General features: G+C 43.6%; 1 protein-coding gene across 9 annotated transcripts in view; it reads left to right on the top strand.

Moving 5' to 3' along the window:
- TRAPPC12 (trafficking protein particle complex subunit 12) overlaps window positions 1–17193 on the top strand; it is a 53174-nt gene that overhangs the window by 21920 nt on the left and 14061 nt on the right. For all 9 annotated transcript variants that reach the window (XM_053380753.1, XM_053380750.1, XM_053380754.1 and 6 more), the window contains 3 exons: window positions 4453–4565; window positions 10189–10261; window positions 14490–14563. In XM_053380753.1, the coding sequence (XP_053236728.1) occupies window positions 4453–4565; window positions 10189–10261; window positions 14490–14563 (260 nt within the window). The remainder of the gene's footprint in view (window positions 1–4452; window positions 4566–10188; window positions 10262–14489; window positions 14564–17193) is intronic.

Genomic DNA, 17193 nt, shown 5'->3' with positions numbered 1-17193 from the left:
GGGGATACCAATTCATCAAAGTTGACTGTTTTCTTTGCTTCTGAATCTGGGTGGCCCAGGTCTCACTGAAAGGAACGAGGTGGGGAGAAAAGGAGAGTGAAAAAGGACTCTGTAAACAGAATCTTCAGAAGATCACCATTTCTCCACAACCTGTCCATAAGAATGATGGATATTTTGCCATCTCCTTAAGAGTAGCTTCAGACATTACGAGAAACACAGCTCTTAACGTCTGAAAGGGACTGTGTTGCAGCAGGATGCTTAACCTGCGTATACTTCTCAAGCCTGTTCATATCCCTCACTTATTGGCTTTACAGTAGATACACATTATGCAGAAGCATTATGCCATCATGCATTTGACCATTATAATAAACACTGACTTGCAGACACAGTTAACTGCTTAACAATGTTAGAGATGTCCTCCATGTTTTGCATGGTGCAGAAACAACCCAGCCCTTGCTTAAAACTTCTCAGAGACTTCTGGAACTGTGGAAATTTATTTTGAAAAGGGGTTATTACCACTGTGAGAAACCTGTAGGTGTGCATAATTCTTCTAGAATGCTGTGACTAACCAATGCACCTTGTTTATATAAGACTCCTCAGTGTGATTCCCCCCCCCCCTTCATAGTTCATAATCCTGGTTATCGCAGAGTCTGTCACGCTGCCAGAAACTCACAGGTGAACTATGAGGCATTGTCCTGCTTTTAAATCTGTCCTCATGAGAATTTGAGGACTGCCTCTGTTTACGATTAATTAGGCAGGCTTTCATTTACCTGTTTTCTTGTCTGTTCATTACAACAACTAGATTTCCCTTTTCTGTGGGAACGGGCTCTCCTTTATTAGCCTCTTTTTGTCCTGGGTTTTTAATTTGAAGCTGGAAGAAAGTTCAACGTGGCCGTGTCGTCGTGCCACAAACCCAAAGTCTTGCTGTTTCGACCAAAATTTTGATTGAAAAGCTCTCTCAGGCAGCCTGCACTTCTGTATCCTGCCTGGCTGACAGCGCAGGGTGCCCCTGCCCCTGTATCACCCCAATGTGACACACACAAACCCCCTCAGAAAAATGGCAAACCCCTTTGTGGTTGCTCATTTCAGGACAGGGCCTGCTGTGAAAGTGAGGCAAGTCTTGGGCCACAACTTCACCCCAGCTACATTCACTCAGCCAGCAATCAAGCAATAACTCACACTACAAACAGCACAAACAGTCTTACCTCCAGCCTGATAAGTCATACAACGGTTGTAGGGAGAGCAGACCAAGCAAAGCTGAGGGGGCTTTATGGTAGATTCAGAAGTGTCCTATTAGGACTTGGTCTTTCTGCCTCTGTGGCTCTTGTGAAACTTGACTGAGCAGCTTAACATCCCTAAACTTTCCTGACCAACATGGTTGCCTTGCATATTTTTGACGAGAAAGGTTCGCAACCATCTACCTTCTCGAAAGACTTTCCCTAACTTGTCATTACCTCTCCTGTGCTCCCAAGGTCTGCCTTTGTGTTTTTCTCCTGCAGCAATTCAGAGGTGATGGTTATTCTTCATTTTGACGCAGTCTGCTTTTGGATGTTAGGTGTGTGTGTGTGTGTGTGTGTGTGTGTGTGTATTTCCCCATATGCCCCAAAAAGACAGAAAACAGTTTTTTTTCTTGAGTTTTAAAAAATTATTCCAGAACCACAAAACTAATTTGCAGTAACCTAATCCTTTCATTATGCTTTTAAATCAGATCATATTAGAAATCTGTCAGTGCAAAATTGAAAATAATATTCAAAATAAATAAATGAACAGGCTACAGAAGGACAGTATAAGTACACGTTATTTGTGGTTAAAATTTATAGTTTATATATGGATAACTTTGTCTTGCAGTCTTTTATTTATTTATTTTGGGGCTGGGTGTCAATATTTGGTACAAAATAGGTGGTGTATATTTTTAAACAATAGCCTACCACAGCCTAAATAATGGCCAGTTCAGAAGCAGAAACTGTCAAATGTAACTGGTCTCTCAGTGGAGCTGATGGAGTAGCCCTGTTCCCCATCTCTCGCTCTGCTGCATTGAGGTGAAGACCACCTCAGAGGCTGTTCTAGAAGGACTTTGCCTACTATCTGCTGCCCTGTGGAAAGAATGGTAATGAACTGTTATGATTTAATTGTGTGGCTACAATTTTATTACCTTGGAAGGATGTGTATCCTGGAAAGTAGGATATAAATAACCACAATAAATAAATAAATAAATAAATAAATAAATAAATAAATAAATAGAGGAACTAAGGGCATTTGTGATCAATGTTGCCTCTTTCTATTCTGGGGCATCAGTGAAGAAACATGTCAGTGTCAAGCCTTTTTAAAGTGGTGATTAGCTCTTCTTCTTTTTCTTTTTTTTTCCTTTTTCTTTTTTTTTGCTGTGATGCTACCTTGTAAGGAGTTGGTCTAGATCAGGGTTTCCCAAACTTGGGTCCCTGGTTGTTTTTTTGAACTACAATTCCCATCATCCCTGGCCACTGGTTCTTCTGGCTATGGATAATGGGAGTTGTAGTCCAACAACATCTGGAGACCCAAGTTTGGGAAATCTCAGACTAGATGATCCCCAGGGTATTTTCCAACCCTACATTTCTGTGATTCTATGTGTGCATTTGTCTCATTCTAAAGTTAAATTTGCTCATCCTATTTGAGCAAAAGTTACACATCTAAATCCAGATATTTTGACACAGAATTAACCGACTTTCCCTGTCACTAAATAGTACTGTATTTTCATAAGCTCACAAAATTTTTGTCCTACAGTGCAAGTGACAGCATGCTTTAGCGAAATCATAAAGGAAGCTATCAGTATCTCTGCTTTAAAACTGCATTTTAAAATATTACTATGAAAGTAAAAGTCCTGGTATTTTTGCCTAGTTGGGATGTAACTGAGGAATGAGAGAGAGAAAAACCATATTTTCCAAGACCAAAGTGGGGGAAACCATCCTACCTCTGAATGCATTGCACCTTCCACTCTTGACCTTCTTAAAAATAAGTAAATTCAAACTCCCAGGCTCTGAAGTAGCAGAACTCGGGTGCTTGGCCTATTCCTCATGCATGTCGCTCCCATTCCTGTGCCGTCCAGGATTCATGGTGTAGATGCTGTGGGAAAATAAGATTCCACCCCCACCCCCCCGAATCTGAAGTGAGCCAAGTAGTAACTCCCATTTTGTAAGAAATTGACTTCAGTGCTGGTTGGCTGCCAACTTTATTTGCCACTTCTAAAATGAAGCTGTGGGATTAGCTCTGGTGCTACATCTTTCTGATTGCGATATGGATTTCCATTGCACACTAACCTCTCTGCTAATGAGTTGGCCTTCCATGCAGCAGCATGTAGGATCATTAACTTTGCTTAATAACCATTCTCAGGGCTAGTGAAGTCATATTTTTCCCTCTGTGGCATGGTGACTATCCATCTGTCTGTGGAGTGAAGCTTTTATACTCAGTAGGTCTGAAAAGAAGTGGATTGTGAGCAGCCTGGGTGCTGTAATAAGACCTGAAAACTGTGGCTTTAGAGCCACAGCCACGAAGGACAAGAAGAACAAATGATGGGGGCACAAAATAGAGGAATGAAGTTATTTGAAGTAGTTAAGAAGGCACTGCAGAGCTCATAGGTCAGCAGGAAAGACCCTGGGCTACTAGACAATTTGGTGTGTTCCTAACAGAGGGATTCTCCTCGCAAAAATATATTGCATTGTTATTGCATAAAGAATACTTTCATTTGTTTTCTAAGCCCTAAAATTTCATGTTTTGCAAATTTGGGTCCTAAAACATTGTGTAAAGAAACCTGCATTGGACTAGGTGACTCAAATGGTTCATTCCAACTATGACATCCAAGAAGAAGCTCAAACCTTTTAAAAAATGAGGTGCAGTACCTCTTAGGAATATTTCAAGTACAACAAGACCTGGTTTCCCTAAAGGAAAAGACTTAAATGACTTCTAATGACCCTTGTAGGCCTAAAGTGACTAATGGTTCTTCAATTAATAGTAAAATCACAATGGCTGGCAGCCACATACGGACGTGTAGAACTCAGAAACCTTATTTAGTTTGCATTCAGACCCTCACAAAAATCAGTGAGTAAATAGAACTCAAATTGCGCTTACAGTTTCACAGATAAAACGGAGACCACAGCTGAACACTGGTCTGGTTTCATTTGCTCATCACTTCCTCAGATAACTTCAATCTTGAAATTTTAGGAAAAGATATTAGGCAAACAATTCATTAAGTGCAGCAATGAAGAAGGGTGACAGAGTGCAGGGAGGGGGCTGGGCAGCTGTCCCGAAATCTACATCTTGCTGTTCCGCACTAAGGTTTGTTTCAGGCCTGTATAGATCATGTCTCCAGAGAGACATAACCTTATATTGAGTAAATGCAGAGAGCATATGCCTGTGATAGACGTGGACTGTACCGATAACTACAATAATTGCAACCCATCCATTTTGTTACCATTCTAGGTTCCATGGTTCCTTTTTCCATGAGGATTTTGCATGCTGAACTTCAGCAGTACCTCGGAAATCCTCAAGAGTCGCTTGATAGACTGCACAGTATGAAAACAATCTGCACAAAGGTAAAGGGCAGCCAATCTTTCTTCAATACTTGGGCATCAGTAGCCTTGCACTTTCTGTAAGCAGAGTATTTAGAATGTCTGGAACAGCCATCAAGCTTCAGTCATTCATTGCACAGTTATGATGCAATAATTCTTCGACAGACAGGGTAGGCTTAAAATAAGCTGCTATTTTCCAGACTCAGTGGAATTTGAAAGCGCTTCATTTTGACTGGCTCATGCTCTGTGCTCCGAAATCTTAAGATTTTGCTGTTAGAAATGTGAGTGTTTGTTACACCTTAACTCTGTATTCCAAAGGCCATTGCTACTCAGTTATGTTTTCACTTTAAACAAACCGTCAGCCTAGTAATGTGACAAACAAACAAACCTTGTAGGGTGGCAATATCCAAAGTTAAATGTTAGCGAAGTATCCTACTTTGAATCTTATCAATCTTCTCATTTAATAAGATGCTGGTAATTTTTATTTTCATCAAACCAAACAAACCCGATCCTGGATATGAGAACAGTCCAGCTGGATCCTACCAAAAGTCTTGCCTCGTTCACAGAGGCCAAGCAGATGATTCCATCAAATCCTTAAGTAGGCAGTGAAGGCTATAGGCATCTCCTCCGGTTGGTCCCCAGCCACTTTTGCTCAGGACCATCCTTTCACTGGGATGCGGGTGGCACTGTGGGTTAAACCACAGAGCCTAGGACTTACCGATCAGAAGGTCGGTGGTTTGAATCCCTGCGACAGGGTGAGCGCCTGTTGCTTGGTCCCTGCTCCTGCCAACCTAGCAGTTCAAAAGCATGTCAAAGTGCCATTAGATAAATAGGTACTGCTCTTATGGAAGGTACCTCAATTTTCTGATGATTTTGGTTGCCTTCTTGCTGATTTCAAAGGCAATCCCACATGTAACAAACATATGGCAGTAGTCTAACCTCTAGAGAAGAAGAAGAAGAGTTTGGATTTGATATCCCGCCTTTCACTTCCTTTAAGGAGTCTCAAAGCGGGTAACATTCTCCTTTTCCCTTCCTCCCCTACAACAAACACTCTGTGAGGTGAGTGAGGCTGAGAGACTTCAGAGAAGTCTGACTAGCCCAAGGTCACTCAGCAGCTGCATGTGGAGGAGCGGAGACGCAAACCCGGTTCACCAGATTACGAGTCTACCGCTCTTAACCACTACACCGCACTACAGCAAACTTTTTCAGCAGGGGGCCGATCCACTGTCCCTCAGACCTTGGGGGGGCAGGCGGACTATATTGGGGGGGGGTGAACGAATTCCTATGCCCCACAAATAACCCAGAGATGCATTGTAAATAAAGGGACATGAGTTTACATGAGTTTTTACTCATGTAAAAACACGCTGATTCCCAGACTATCTGCGGGCCAGATTTAGAAGGCGATTGGGCTGGATCCAGCCCCCAGGCCTTAGTTTGCCTCTAGAGGTTACCAGAGCACAGAATACTGGTTCTATCCTTATCAGGATAGTCTAATCATCACAGCTCAAATTCACACATATGCATGCAAGAGGGATGGGAAAGACTTTGCTGCAGTTGGAGAGCCTGTGGCCTTCCTGATGCGGCTGAACTACAACTCCCATCTGCACCAGGCAGCATGGCTAATGATAGGGGGTGATAGGAATTGTAGTCCAGCAATAGCTGGAGGGCCACAGCTTCCCCATCCCTGGCAAGTCTCACCACGAGAACCAGCAAGTGTGTAATTTCAAGTGGTTCAGCTGACTGCTTCCATTCAACATGGCAAGGAAAATGGAAAAGCTAATCTGTCTGCACCAGCACATTTAAAAACTAGCCGGAAGCCTGGCTAAACACCGCTCTTCTGCAAATCTTGTGCCAAAATCATCATTGGAGAGTTTGGGGGTCTTACTGGACCAAATTCAAACTTGCAGTTTCTTTTTTTCTTTTTCTTTTTACATCCTACCCCCCTTCCCAATATGTCTCAAGATGAATGCCTTCTTTCACCAGTGTCAGTCTTTAAGTGGTCCCAGCTAGATTTTCCAACGAACATTTTCGTGGAGATGAATGGGGGTGGAGGGAGAAATAAATTAACATCCACACTGCAGTTTTTGTTTGCCTGAAGACAATTCCCTACTACGCTGGCTCACCAGTACAAAAGTATATTGATTTATGTTAGGCAGGCCAGTGGTCCAAACAAAAAAAACACAACTAAGAGCTTTAAAAAATACCTTACAAATATATAAAAAAGCAAGGCCAAGTCTCCTGAAGTGTAGAATATTCAATTCTCATCTTCCCATGTGTTTTGTCCTGATAATGCCTATAGGCTACATATTTACTCAACAGAAAAGATGCACCATCTAAAATTTGTCCTAGGAACAAAAGCACAGTTCTATATTTCATCAAAATGCCAGGAACACTTTCATGAAGCAACACAGAGAATCTTTTTTAACACTTGTAATAATGTATGTGTGACTTTAAAATTAAAAAAAAAAGTCTTCTTTCAGAAGATGGAAGCTTTGCCCAAATGGGAAGAGCAGAAAGGAAAATAAATTCCTGGCAAATGTAAGCTGGTGGTAAAGGCAAGTGAAAGAACAGGAAAACAATATTGCTAAACCCCACAGTGAAAATGTCTTCTAAGAACATCAGGAAAAGGAGGAAGACCTTTCATTGCCTACAGACAGCCACCCAATCTTAAACAACTCCTAACCCACAATAATACTACAACCAGACGTAACACGGACACTGGCACCAGAGCCTGCAATAAACCCAGATGCCAACTTTGCTGCCACATACACCCGGACAACACCATTACTGGCCCCAACAACATCACACATACCATCTCGGGACTATTTAATTGCTCATCGTCTAACATTGTATATGCCATCAAATGCCAACAGTGTCCTTCAGCTCTCTGTATTGGACAAACAGGCCAAACGTTACGCCAAAGAATAAACGGACATAAATCGGACATCAAGAATCACAAGACAGAGAAACCAGTAGGAGAACACTTCAATCTCCCAGGACATTCTATACAAGATCTCAAAGTAGCTGTTTTACTACAAAGGAATTTCAGAAATAGACTGGAAAGAGAAGCTGCTGAATTGCAACTCATTACCAAACTTAAAACCATGGAGAGACCTGGTCTGAACAAAGACATTGGATTCTTATCTCATTATACATGACAAAGCCATTTTTCACCTTCTCACCCCTTGCTTTTTCCTGTAAGACCTATTGCAGTCGTTAAGAGTCGTCAACAGGCTCATCACAGCTATCTGCCAATCACCCATTCCCACCACCCTTCTGAGTAATACCCCTCCCCACCTTCTCACTATATAGAGGGATCTGGCAACTTCTGTTTCAAGTGTATCTGAAGAAGTGTGCATGCACACGAAAGCTCATACCAAGAACTAACTTAGTTGGTCTTTAAGGTGCTACTGGAAGGAAAAAATTTTTTTGTTTTGATCAGGAAATGAGTAAGGAGATTGTTGGGCCCTCACACATCAAAGGAGTGACAGAAGAGGATGAGGAGAAACTGAGTGACCACTTTGCTCCTGCCTTTGTTGTGAAAGGTGTGGGCAGATACCTGTGCTGTAACCAATTGCAGGGAAGATGTTGGAAGAATCATGTCCAAGAGAGGTGACAAGAGATGAAGTTCCACGACAAGGGTGGGGAAACCGTTTCAGACCCAAAGGCCACATTCCTTTCAATTTTGCGCAGCAAGCTACATTTCAGCCACAAAGAATTCAAAGGAATCTACACGCTCATCCCTCTCTCAGCACCTTTAATGAACCACAGTTCCCATGATTCTTTGGGGGAAGCCATGACTGATTAAAGTGGGATGATGGGGCTTTAAATGCAAATTGCAGCTGGGGCCTTCCATCTCTCAGCCGGCAGGAGCCGAAATCTGCACTGAAACAGTGCACTCAGTCCCCAGGAGAGGGAGTCCCTTATATTTGCTGATCAGCAGAAACGACTAGCTAATTAAAGTACAAGTGCTCTGGAATGAGTCTCATTTAGTTCTCTTAGGCCAAAGGATGCTACAAATCATGATTTTAGGAGTGATGGTATTTGAGGCGTCACGGAGGGAACCGAAGATCTTCTTCCATGCAGATGGGAGGTTTGATTTATAATTTGAGGCACAAAACCATTCAGAGCTAGCAGCCCAAATAATTTTCCAGATCATCACAGCCATCTTTATTTTAGCTTGCCCAGACTTCATTTTAATCACAGAAATCGTTCTGAAAGAAAACATGTGTGATACAGGATAGATCATTGTTTAACTAGGAATGAAACCCCTGCTGGAAGCTATAAAACTACCAAAGAGAGAGAACATTTGGGTTAGGTGGTGGTGGTTATTTTTCACACCTCTTTTGGAATCAGCTTGTATTTTATTTATTTTATTGCATTGGCTCAGATCCAGAATTTCCATGAAGGGGCCTTCACTTGCAGCATGCTTCTCGATTGCTTTCTCCCACCAGTCCCCTGTGCCTTCCTCAACAACTGCTCCAGATGGTTGGAAGTACCTCAAACTGTAGAAGGGGGCTTCCGGGGGAATCAGCAAGAGTGGCTTCCCCACCCCTCTTTCCACCAGTGAGAGCCTCCACTGAATTGCAGTCCCTTTTGTGAATGGAAAGATAATGTCAGATCCAACCTATTGCAGGAAAGGGGCTAGCGTGTACATTAGCATGCAGAATATCTTGGATTCAGTCCCTGGCATCTCTTCAAGTGTTCAGAAAGCTCTCTGCCCGACAACTCTGCTGCAATACTGGGCTCGGTGAGCTCTGGCTTCATCTCCATATGTCCACATATCTCTCACTTCCTCCAGGTAGTCCCAAGCTGGCGTACACGGCCATGATCCCAGTTTATCCTCCCAACAGTCTTGGAAGGTTGGTTAGGCTGAGATTGGCCCCATACCAGTTACAGGGTTTCATTGCTGGCCAGCTCTTTGAACCCTGATCTCCTTGGTCCAGAACCCAACACTCTGCCTGCACAATAGTGTCACCTGCCTGTCTGATTGAAGCCCACCAACCATGTCTTGTGGCAGGCACAGTCTCAGTCACTGGCAGGCAGCCCAAATAGGAAGCCCTTGCTGGGCTGTCGTCACTGGTGAGCAATGACTGGCTCCACGGATGACAAATTCGTTTAGTGGATTTATACAGTCCTCAAAGCAGCTCACAACACTGAATATTCTTACTTCAGTTTGTGTTGCACTGCTTTCGTTTTGTACAGGCTAATAAGCCTCCCCTGAAGAAAATAATTGATATCCTACCTAGCATGTATTTCTCCAGTTACGTTCGGAATAAGGTAAAGGGTAAAGGACCCCTGGACGGTTAAGTCCAGTCAAAGGTGATTATGGGGTTGCGGCGCTCATCTCTCTTTCAGGCCGAGGGAGCTGGCATTTGTCCACAGAATATTAACTCTTGGGTGTATGTCATTTCAGCCAAGCAGCAGTATGAAAGCATTCTCTCTTTTTCTTCTTAATTGATTTGAAGGGTGATTCCTATTACTCCCAATAGATTGGTGATTTCAAAAGTTGCTCCCATGGGGTGGGGAGCCCTGTTTGAATCTTTGAATATGGTGACCGTGACTGATTTCAGTTTACAAATATTTGCTTTCACTCTGGAATGGTGTTCAAACTCAACAAAGTTGCTTAAAAAAATATTCATTGCAGATACTGGATAACTTGGAATGTGGCTTTGCAGAAGATGGAAGCATGACTAACATTACCCAAGAGAACAGGCAAGGTAGGCACAACCCCTGAAGCCTTTTCTTCCACAGTCGGTGTATTTTTATCATTTGCCCAAATACTATCAGAAGTTCTCAAAAGATTGCTCTGTAGCTGTTAAAACAGTGGCATTGCCGCTCGTACAGCCTTTAAAATGATGCACCCCTGTATTTTGATTGCTGGGAATCATTTCGCAGATTTGCTTTTTATTTTTGATCGTGGCGATGCATTAAATCACAATCTTCCCTCCAGTTTCAAAAAAAGGAAAATCGCTGCCATTCTAGAATGACAGATTTATGATAATAGCAGTGCGGTGCTTAGAAACCAAAGGAGCATTTAGTCTTAAAACTCCGCTCATTGTCCCCATAAGGCTCTCTACCTGACATTTGGGGTTCTTGTTTGAAACCGTGGCTTGGCCTCTAAGCTGTCAGTTGCCTGTTGGGTTGTTGGTTTTTTAAAGGCTTTTCCACCCTACAATGCCACATTTAATTTTTTTGCAGGGCTTCTACTTTGCCAATATTTCCCCAAGAGTGAAAGGGGGGGTTGTTTTTATTTGTTACTATGTTTTGTGTTTTTGTATTGTAGAGCACCCTGTGATCCTTGCAGGGGTGTCAACTTGAATAAAATATTGGGGGGGGGGAGGTAAGCCCTGCCTCCACATAATTGATCACATGTAAGGATGCTGTGCTGGATCTTGGTCCATGAACAGATGGAGTCTTTCTGTTCACTGATGCCTGGTTAAAAGCCAAACTTCTTTTTTTCATTTAAGATGATTGACATTCTTGACAAATTTCTGTTGTGCTGTGCCCTTAGCAAAGTTTATTTTAGGTCTCTTGACTGGTTCCATACTGTGAGAAAGCCACCTGGGTCCAGGCAGGCTAGGTTGAATTAGACACGCTCCCTTGAATTGCCTGCATATAAATCTAGTCTTCCTCCTCGAGTAATTGAGGGTCCAGCCAGTCTTTGTGGGCTTGAATCAGCCAGAGGCAAGGCACTTATTACGAGGTAGACAACCCGAGCATCGTGGTGGAAGTGTGACGCTTTCTTGGGGTACAGTACTCAAGAATGAACTGGGATCATAAAGAACTGGATGAAGAATTAAACTGATACAAAGGTCTCAATAGATTATTAAAAACACGATAAAACATTTGTCCGCTCTCTCTCTGGTATTACTTTGACCAAAATACACTAATGCCCTCATACAACTTTTAACAGGGACACCCCTCCCTGTCCTCATTGTATTGACAATGGCAGAGCTAGGGAGAAATGTGTGGGTGGGGTGGGAAATAAAAATTCTTCAGCAATGTTACGACACCCCAGTATAGAAATGGCTCTGTTTCCAGTGACTTTGCTTCAGCTCGTAGAACGTAAGATGTAATGAGAGAGCGGTTCTGAATGTTGCCTTTCTTTTATCAAATAATTATAGCTAGCCACTGCCCATCTAGAATTAGGGGGTTAAGGGTATGACTGCAAGATAAGGGAAACCAGTGGGTTTTTTTGCATCTTGAGTCCTGACTGCAATGGAAGTAGCCATCCAGGCAAAGCTTGCTAGTGTTGGTGGCTATGGGATGTTCGTTGTCAGAGCAATCTAGGGCTAGTTAAGTAAAGCCCATTCTAACCCACACAAAGAAACCTATAGCTGCAAAGCCTCAAAACTACTTTGGAGGGGGAACCATTAAATATTGGGGTTCTTCTTCCCGTTTCACTGTGTTTAACCAACCTGGCTCCAAATAATTTTGTATTGTTTCCCCAACAGCTACAGTTCCTCTCCTAGTTGCGCCCTGTGGTCCTTCCCTCTGCTCCCCACCCTGCAGTAAGATGGTTTCTGTCTGCCTGCTCTCCCTCTCCTTTGGCGCAGCTGCTTTTCAGAGCTCAGCTGAGCTCGGCGGAGGCTAGGAAGGAGAGGCAGCCAGCAGAATCTTTAGGGGAGGAGGGGGGCTTTTGAGCATCTGTGAGAGGTTGTTATGCGCGTGGAGTGTGGCAGCATTACAGCTGCCTGTCTGCCTAATGCTGCCCAGAGGACACTTGTGGGGACTATTGGCATCTTTTCCAGAGTAGGTCAATCATATCTGCTCTCTGCAAGGGCCTCTGGTGCAGTTTTGAGCTGCAGGAAACTTTCTCTATCTGTTTTTGTGCACGCTCCAGCTGAGGCAAACCTTTATTTTTTGCCTTGTGAACTGTGACTGGAAACAAGCCTCAGTTCTTTCCGGGATTAGATCTGCAGCATAATTTCCCTACTGCTGCTCTTAAGTAGGTGTTGCACAAACCAGCTTGTTGCAGAACAGGGCAGGACATCGCATTTGCCATTTGTTCAGTGGGAGGAAAAAGATTTAGCATTGCACCATTTTCCTGGCAGTGCATTGCTTCCATTCCCTCCTTCTCCTCCTCCTTCTCCTTCTCCTTCTCCTCCTCCTTCTCCTTCTCCTTCTTTTGCAAGGCATCAAGTCCTACAGGTGCTCCACAGCACACAGTTCCCAGAGCAACAAAAAATGCACAAAAAGGATGCAGCCGTAATATGACAGTGGTTACAAATAAAAATGAACACATTCTGCATAGCTTTGCTCTTATTTAAAAAAAAAATAGCTTATTTTAATTGTAATAATGCATCTTATATAGGTTTGCTCAACCTGATATTGAACCTGCTTCACTTCCACTGATACCAAGCAGCCGTAGGAAGCATTGGTGGGTTTTGGACAGCTTTGCATCATCTGTAGGGAAAAGGATAACATCCACATAATGTGCAATTTTTGCTCTTGGGCTTTCTAAGTCAGGAGTGAGGATATGCAGGGGGGGGGGGCAGTGTAATGTGCATCCATGCCCACATGTACTCACACATATGCATATAATAGAAACCAGGGGTGCCAACTTGAATAAAATATTGGGGGGGTAGGTAGGTAAGCCCCGATGCACATAATCGATCACATGACATGGCACACACACACCATTTGAATGGCAATGCCCATCAACTCGAGGGACCTCAAATATTTGGGAGGGGGCACGAAGGGACCTCCGCCCCTAGGAGTTGGCTCCTATGATAGAAACACACATAATTATTATTTTTTAATGGTGAATGCTGGCTTGAGTTTTAAAGGTTGGGCAGGGCATTCATTTGAACTAATCTAAATGAATAACTCTCTGCTAGTTCTGGATGTGGCTATTAATAAGGAGTTAAAAAAAAAAAACACCAGCAAAGGTTTGCAGCAATAAAAAGAGCATACTGTGTCAGACAGGAAAATTGGGGCACATTTCCTTGCCATTCCGGCAATTCTATTGCACCTTTTTTTCTCGGTTCCTCTCCTTGCGATGCTCCTTCTGAGTGATAACCACAATCATGGGCACATCGTCACCACCTTCACCCTGAAAGCAATTAAATTGGCAGCCTGATCCTCTGCATCAGAAGTGGGTCTCGCAGAACGTCCTCCTAAGTGCGCTTCGGATTGCAGCCCTGGACATATTTAACTACAAATTAGAAACCATTCCCCCCACACACACACACCCTTTACCCCAGCGCTCATTTTGTAACAGGAGAGGCTCTGTTAGTTGGCTTTGCGACTCTCGGATCCCTTTAAGCAGCGAACAATCAATGTGAGCCATTCCTTTTCACACAGCAGGAACCTGTCTGCAAGCGAAGGGAGCGAGAGATCAGCTGCTGCTGCTATAATACGCAGCAGCCTTTAAACCCCATGTGTTCCAGTAGCGTAGGGGTGTCAGACCAGCTCGGCAGCATCTCATACACCAGAGGCGAGAGTGCAGGACCCCAGACCAAGATAGCCCTTCAACATTCATGCTCTGGTTGCAAAATCAGGTTTTTTAAAAAATTGCTGGTCAGTTTTGAAGGAACTGAGCAGTGTAGATTTTAAAGCTTTTAATGACACGGTTGCAAACTAATGCTTGCGATAGCTCAGCACCCTTTCCCTTTCCCCTCTCCGCCTTTTGTTCTGCTGTCGGGGGAAAAATGGATGCTTCCTTGCCTGAGCTAAAACCTGAGAGGTCGTTTCCCAGCTTTGCGTTATTGCTTCATTTATTCCGGCAGTCTGTTCCTCTCGCCAATCAAGCCTCGCGCTATCGAGAGGGTGCGGGGTTTTCCGTGCAATGCTAGCAGAATGCTAGCAATACTGCGCTCGAGATGCAGCGGTGTTAACGAGGGGAAATCATTTAAATCAGAACGCATATGACTGATAATTGATGGCTAGGGAAAGAGCTTCTAATTTATTTGTGCACATTCACAAGCTGCTCTCATTTTACAGCCTCCGTTCAGCTGTGGAGGTCACGTCTGGGCCGGGTGATGTACTCTACGGCAAACTGTCTGCTAATGATGAAGGTAGGTGGGTACCGTCATTGCAGTTACCATATATACTCGAGTAGATTCTCAGAGAGGCTGAGGATGAGTTAGATCACTGCTTGCCATTACGTGGGGTGTAAGCCGGATGCGCCTGCTGAAATCACTTTAAGCAGCCATGCAAGAATGAGGCAGAATATACATTTTTTTATGGCTGGATTTCCAACCTGCTATGACCAGCGTCAGTTTCATGCCTTCTCACTCCCTTTTTCATGTCTGGTGTTTACGTTTGTTCTACTTCCACTTGTTGACGATGCCACGGGTTTCAGACTTGACATGTAGTTTTAAATGTGTTTAAATACTAGTCGGGGCCCCTTCCAACTTTATGATGCCATGACACCGATTCCCTCGTGGCTTACTAACTCAAGAGTTTTCAGATCCTTTTGTTATGACGACTATTAATAAATAAGGTAAAGGGACCCCTGACCATTAGGTCCAGTCGTGACTGACTCTGGGGTTGCGGTGCTCATCTCACTTTATTGGCCGAGGGAGCCGGCATACAGCTTCTGGGTCATGTGGCCAGCATGACTAAGCAGCTTCTGGCGAACCAGAGCAGCACGTGGAAACGCCATTTACCTTCCCACCAGAGTGGTACCTATTTATCTACTTGCACTTTGACGTGCTTTCGAACTGCTAGTTTGGCAGGTATTAATTGAGCTAATTCAGGTCCTTCCGAAACTGAGATCTCTACGTGGTTGAGCAAATTTAATTTCTCCGGCCTTGTTCTCCTGGTTTCCTTTTTTCAAAAGGCTGAAATCAGTCCCCGTGTCCAAAGAAGGCCGGCGTCTTGATTTAATGCAACTCTTAAGAGCTAGCTCTCAACACCTTCACCCAGAACATTTCTGCGTGGAAAGATGAAGGAAAGCTTTGTTTCCCCAGCAGCCATTCACGTGCCCTGCTCTGTTGTGAGTTGCGTTCAGTTTCTTCCTCTCTACTGGATCTATGATCCCTGTACAGACAGTTTTGCAGCATTTGAACCAGTCCTGAGAAAATAGCTGGCCTGTTTTCCAATGGCTAACGTGCCAACTCACGCAGCTTGAGACGATTTTGTAAATCTCAGAATGGCGGAAGGAGAATTTTGCGAGTCAGAGTGAGAAATTTTTAATGATTGAAAAGGCTAGGCTCCTGTATTTCATTAATTGTCGTGATAAATTGCATCGCTTCTGGAACCTGGCATGCGCATTTAACAGACAATCCTTAAATGCAATCCATATGCACGAAAGTCAGCAGGGCTGCAACATGAAATGTAATCATATGGAGCTGGCAACGTGAAACAAACCCTTTGCGTCACTTGAAAGTAGCCCCAATCGACAAGCTGCTTGCATCGCTTGGAGACTCCTTGGGCATTGCTATGAACCATTTTATTTGCGGCACATGCAGAGAAGCAGTATACACAAATAACATGACCGAAACCAACTTGCGGATAACACTGTACAACAAACCATTTGTGTGAAGCAGCACTATATCTGGTTCTTAAAGGTAAAGGTAAAGGGACCCCTGACCATTAGGTCCAGTCATGACCGACTCTGGGGTTGCAGCGCTCATTTCGCTTTATTGGCCGAGGGAGCTGGCGTACAGCTTCCGGGTCATGTGGCCAGCATGACTAAGCCGCTTCTGGCGAACCAGAGCAGCGCATGGAAACGTCGTTTACCTTCCCGCTGGAGCGGTACCTATTTATCTACTTGCACTTTGACGTGCTTTCGAACTGCTAGGTTGGCAGGAGCAGGGACTGAGCAACGGGAGTTCACCCTATCTCAGGAATTTGAACCGCCGACCTTCTGATCGGCAAGTCCTAGGCTCTGTGGTTTAACCCACAGTGTCACCCGCGTCCCCACTGGTTCTTAGCCAGTGCAAAATGCATGCATGCTGCATTCAATCAATCAATCAGGGTTTACCATGCCATTATTGAGATTACTGGAACAGCATGAGAGGCCTTTCCCCACAAAGAGATTGCCACGTACCTTCTCACACACAGCTGCATTTCAAACCAACAACCCCACGCCAGCTTGAGTTTATGATTTCCTTCCTATTGAATGCTGGCAATGTCAGCGTTTTATTTGAAATGGACAAGCTTTTGTTTATTGAAGGAGTGATAGTAGTCTTCAAGAACCTCTATGGGAAGCTGGTTTTTGTAGAGACAAAGAATACTGTGAACTCTGACTGTTGGAGACAGGTTCAAATCCAATATATCTGTCAAATGGGAGTCAAATAATAAAAGACCTGGTGAAGGGGAAAACTTTTTTTTTAGCATACTTGGCAGAGCAGTGGTACCATGTAGGTGATTAATAGTGATAAGAGGAAAAGATGCTTCGTTCTAGGTAGGAAATAGCAACAGTATGCTATAATAGTCTGAAGATCATAGCAGCAAGAAATCTTTTAAAAAACAAGGGAAGTATCACTTTAGCATTTTAATGATAATAAAGTGCAAAAGTAAGATCCCTTTTAAAATATTCCTTTTTAAAATACACAGGTTGTATAGACGTCTTTGTTTCTACATTCAACCCTTGCTCCTCTTCTTTGTATTAAATCTTTCTTGTATCATCTCCCTTTAGTAGCGGCTGGCCATCTGTTTGTTTTACTTTCCCCCCTTCTTTGTAATTCTTTTGAAGCAC

This window comes from Podarcis raffonei, chromosome 3, assembly GCF_027172205.1.
Source record: "Podarcis raffonei isolate rPodRaf1 chromosome 3, rPodRaf1.pri, whole genome shotgun sequence".
Lineage (NCBI taxonomy): Eukaryota > Metazoa > Chordata > Lepidosauria > Squamata > Lacertidae > Podarcis > Podarcis raffonei.
The sequence above is the reverse complement of the archived record's forward strand: the minus strand, read 5'-3'. Positions and strand labels throughout refer to the sequence as shown.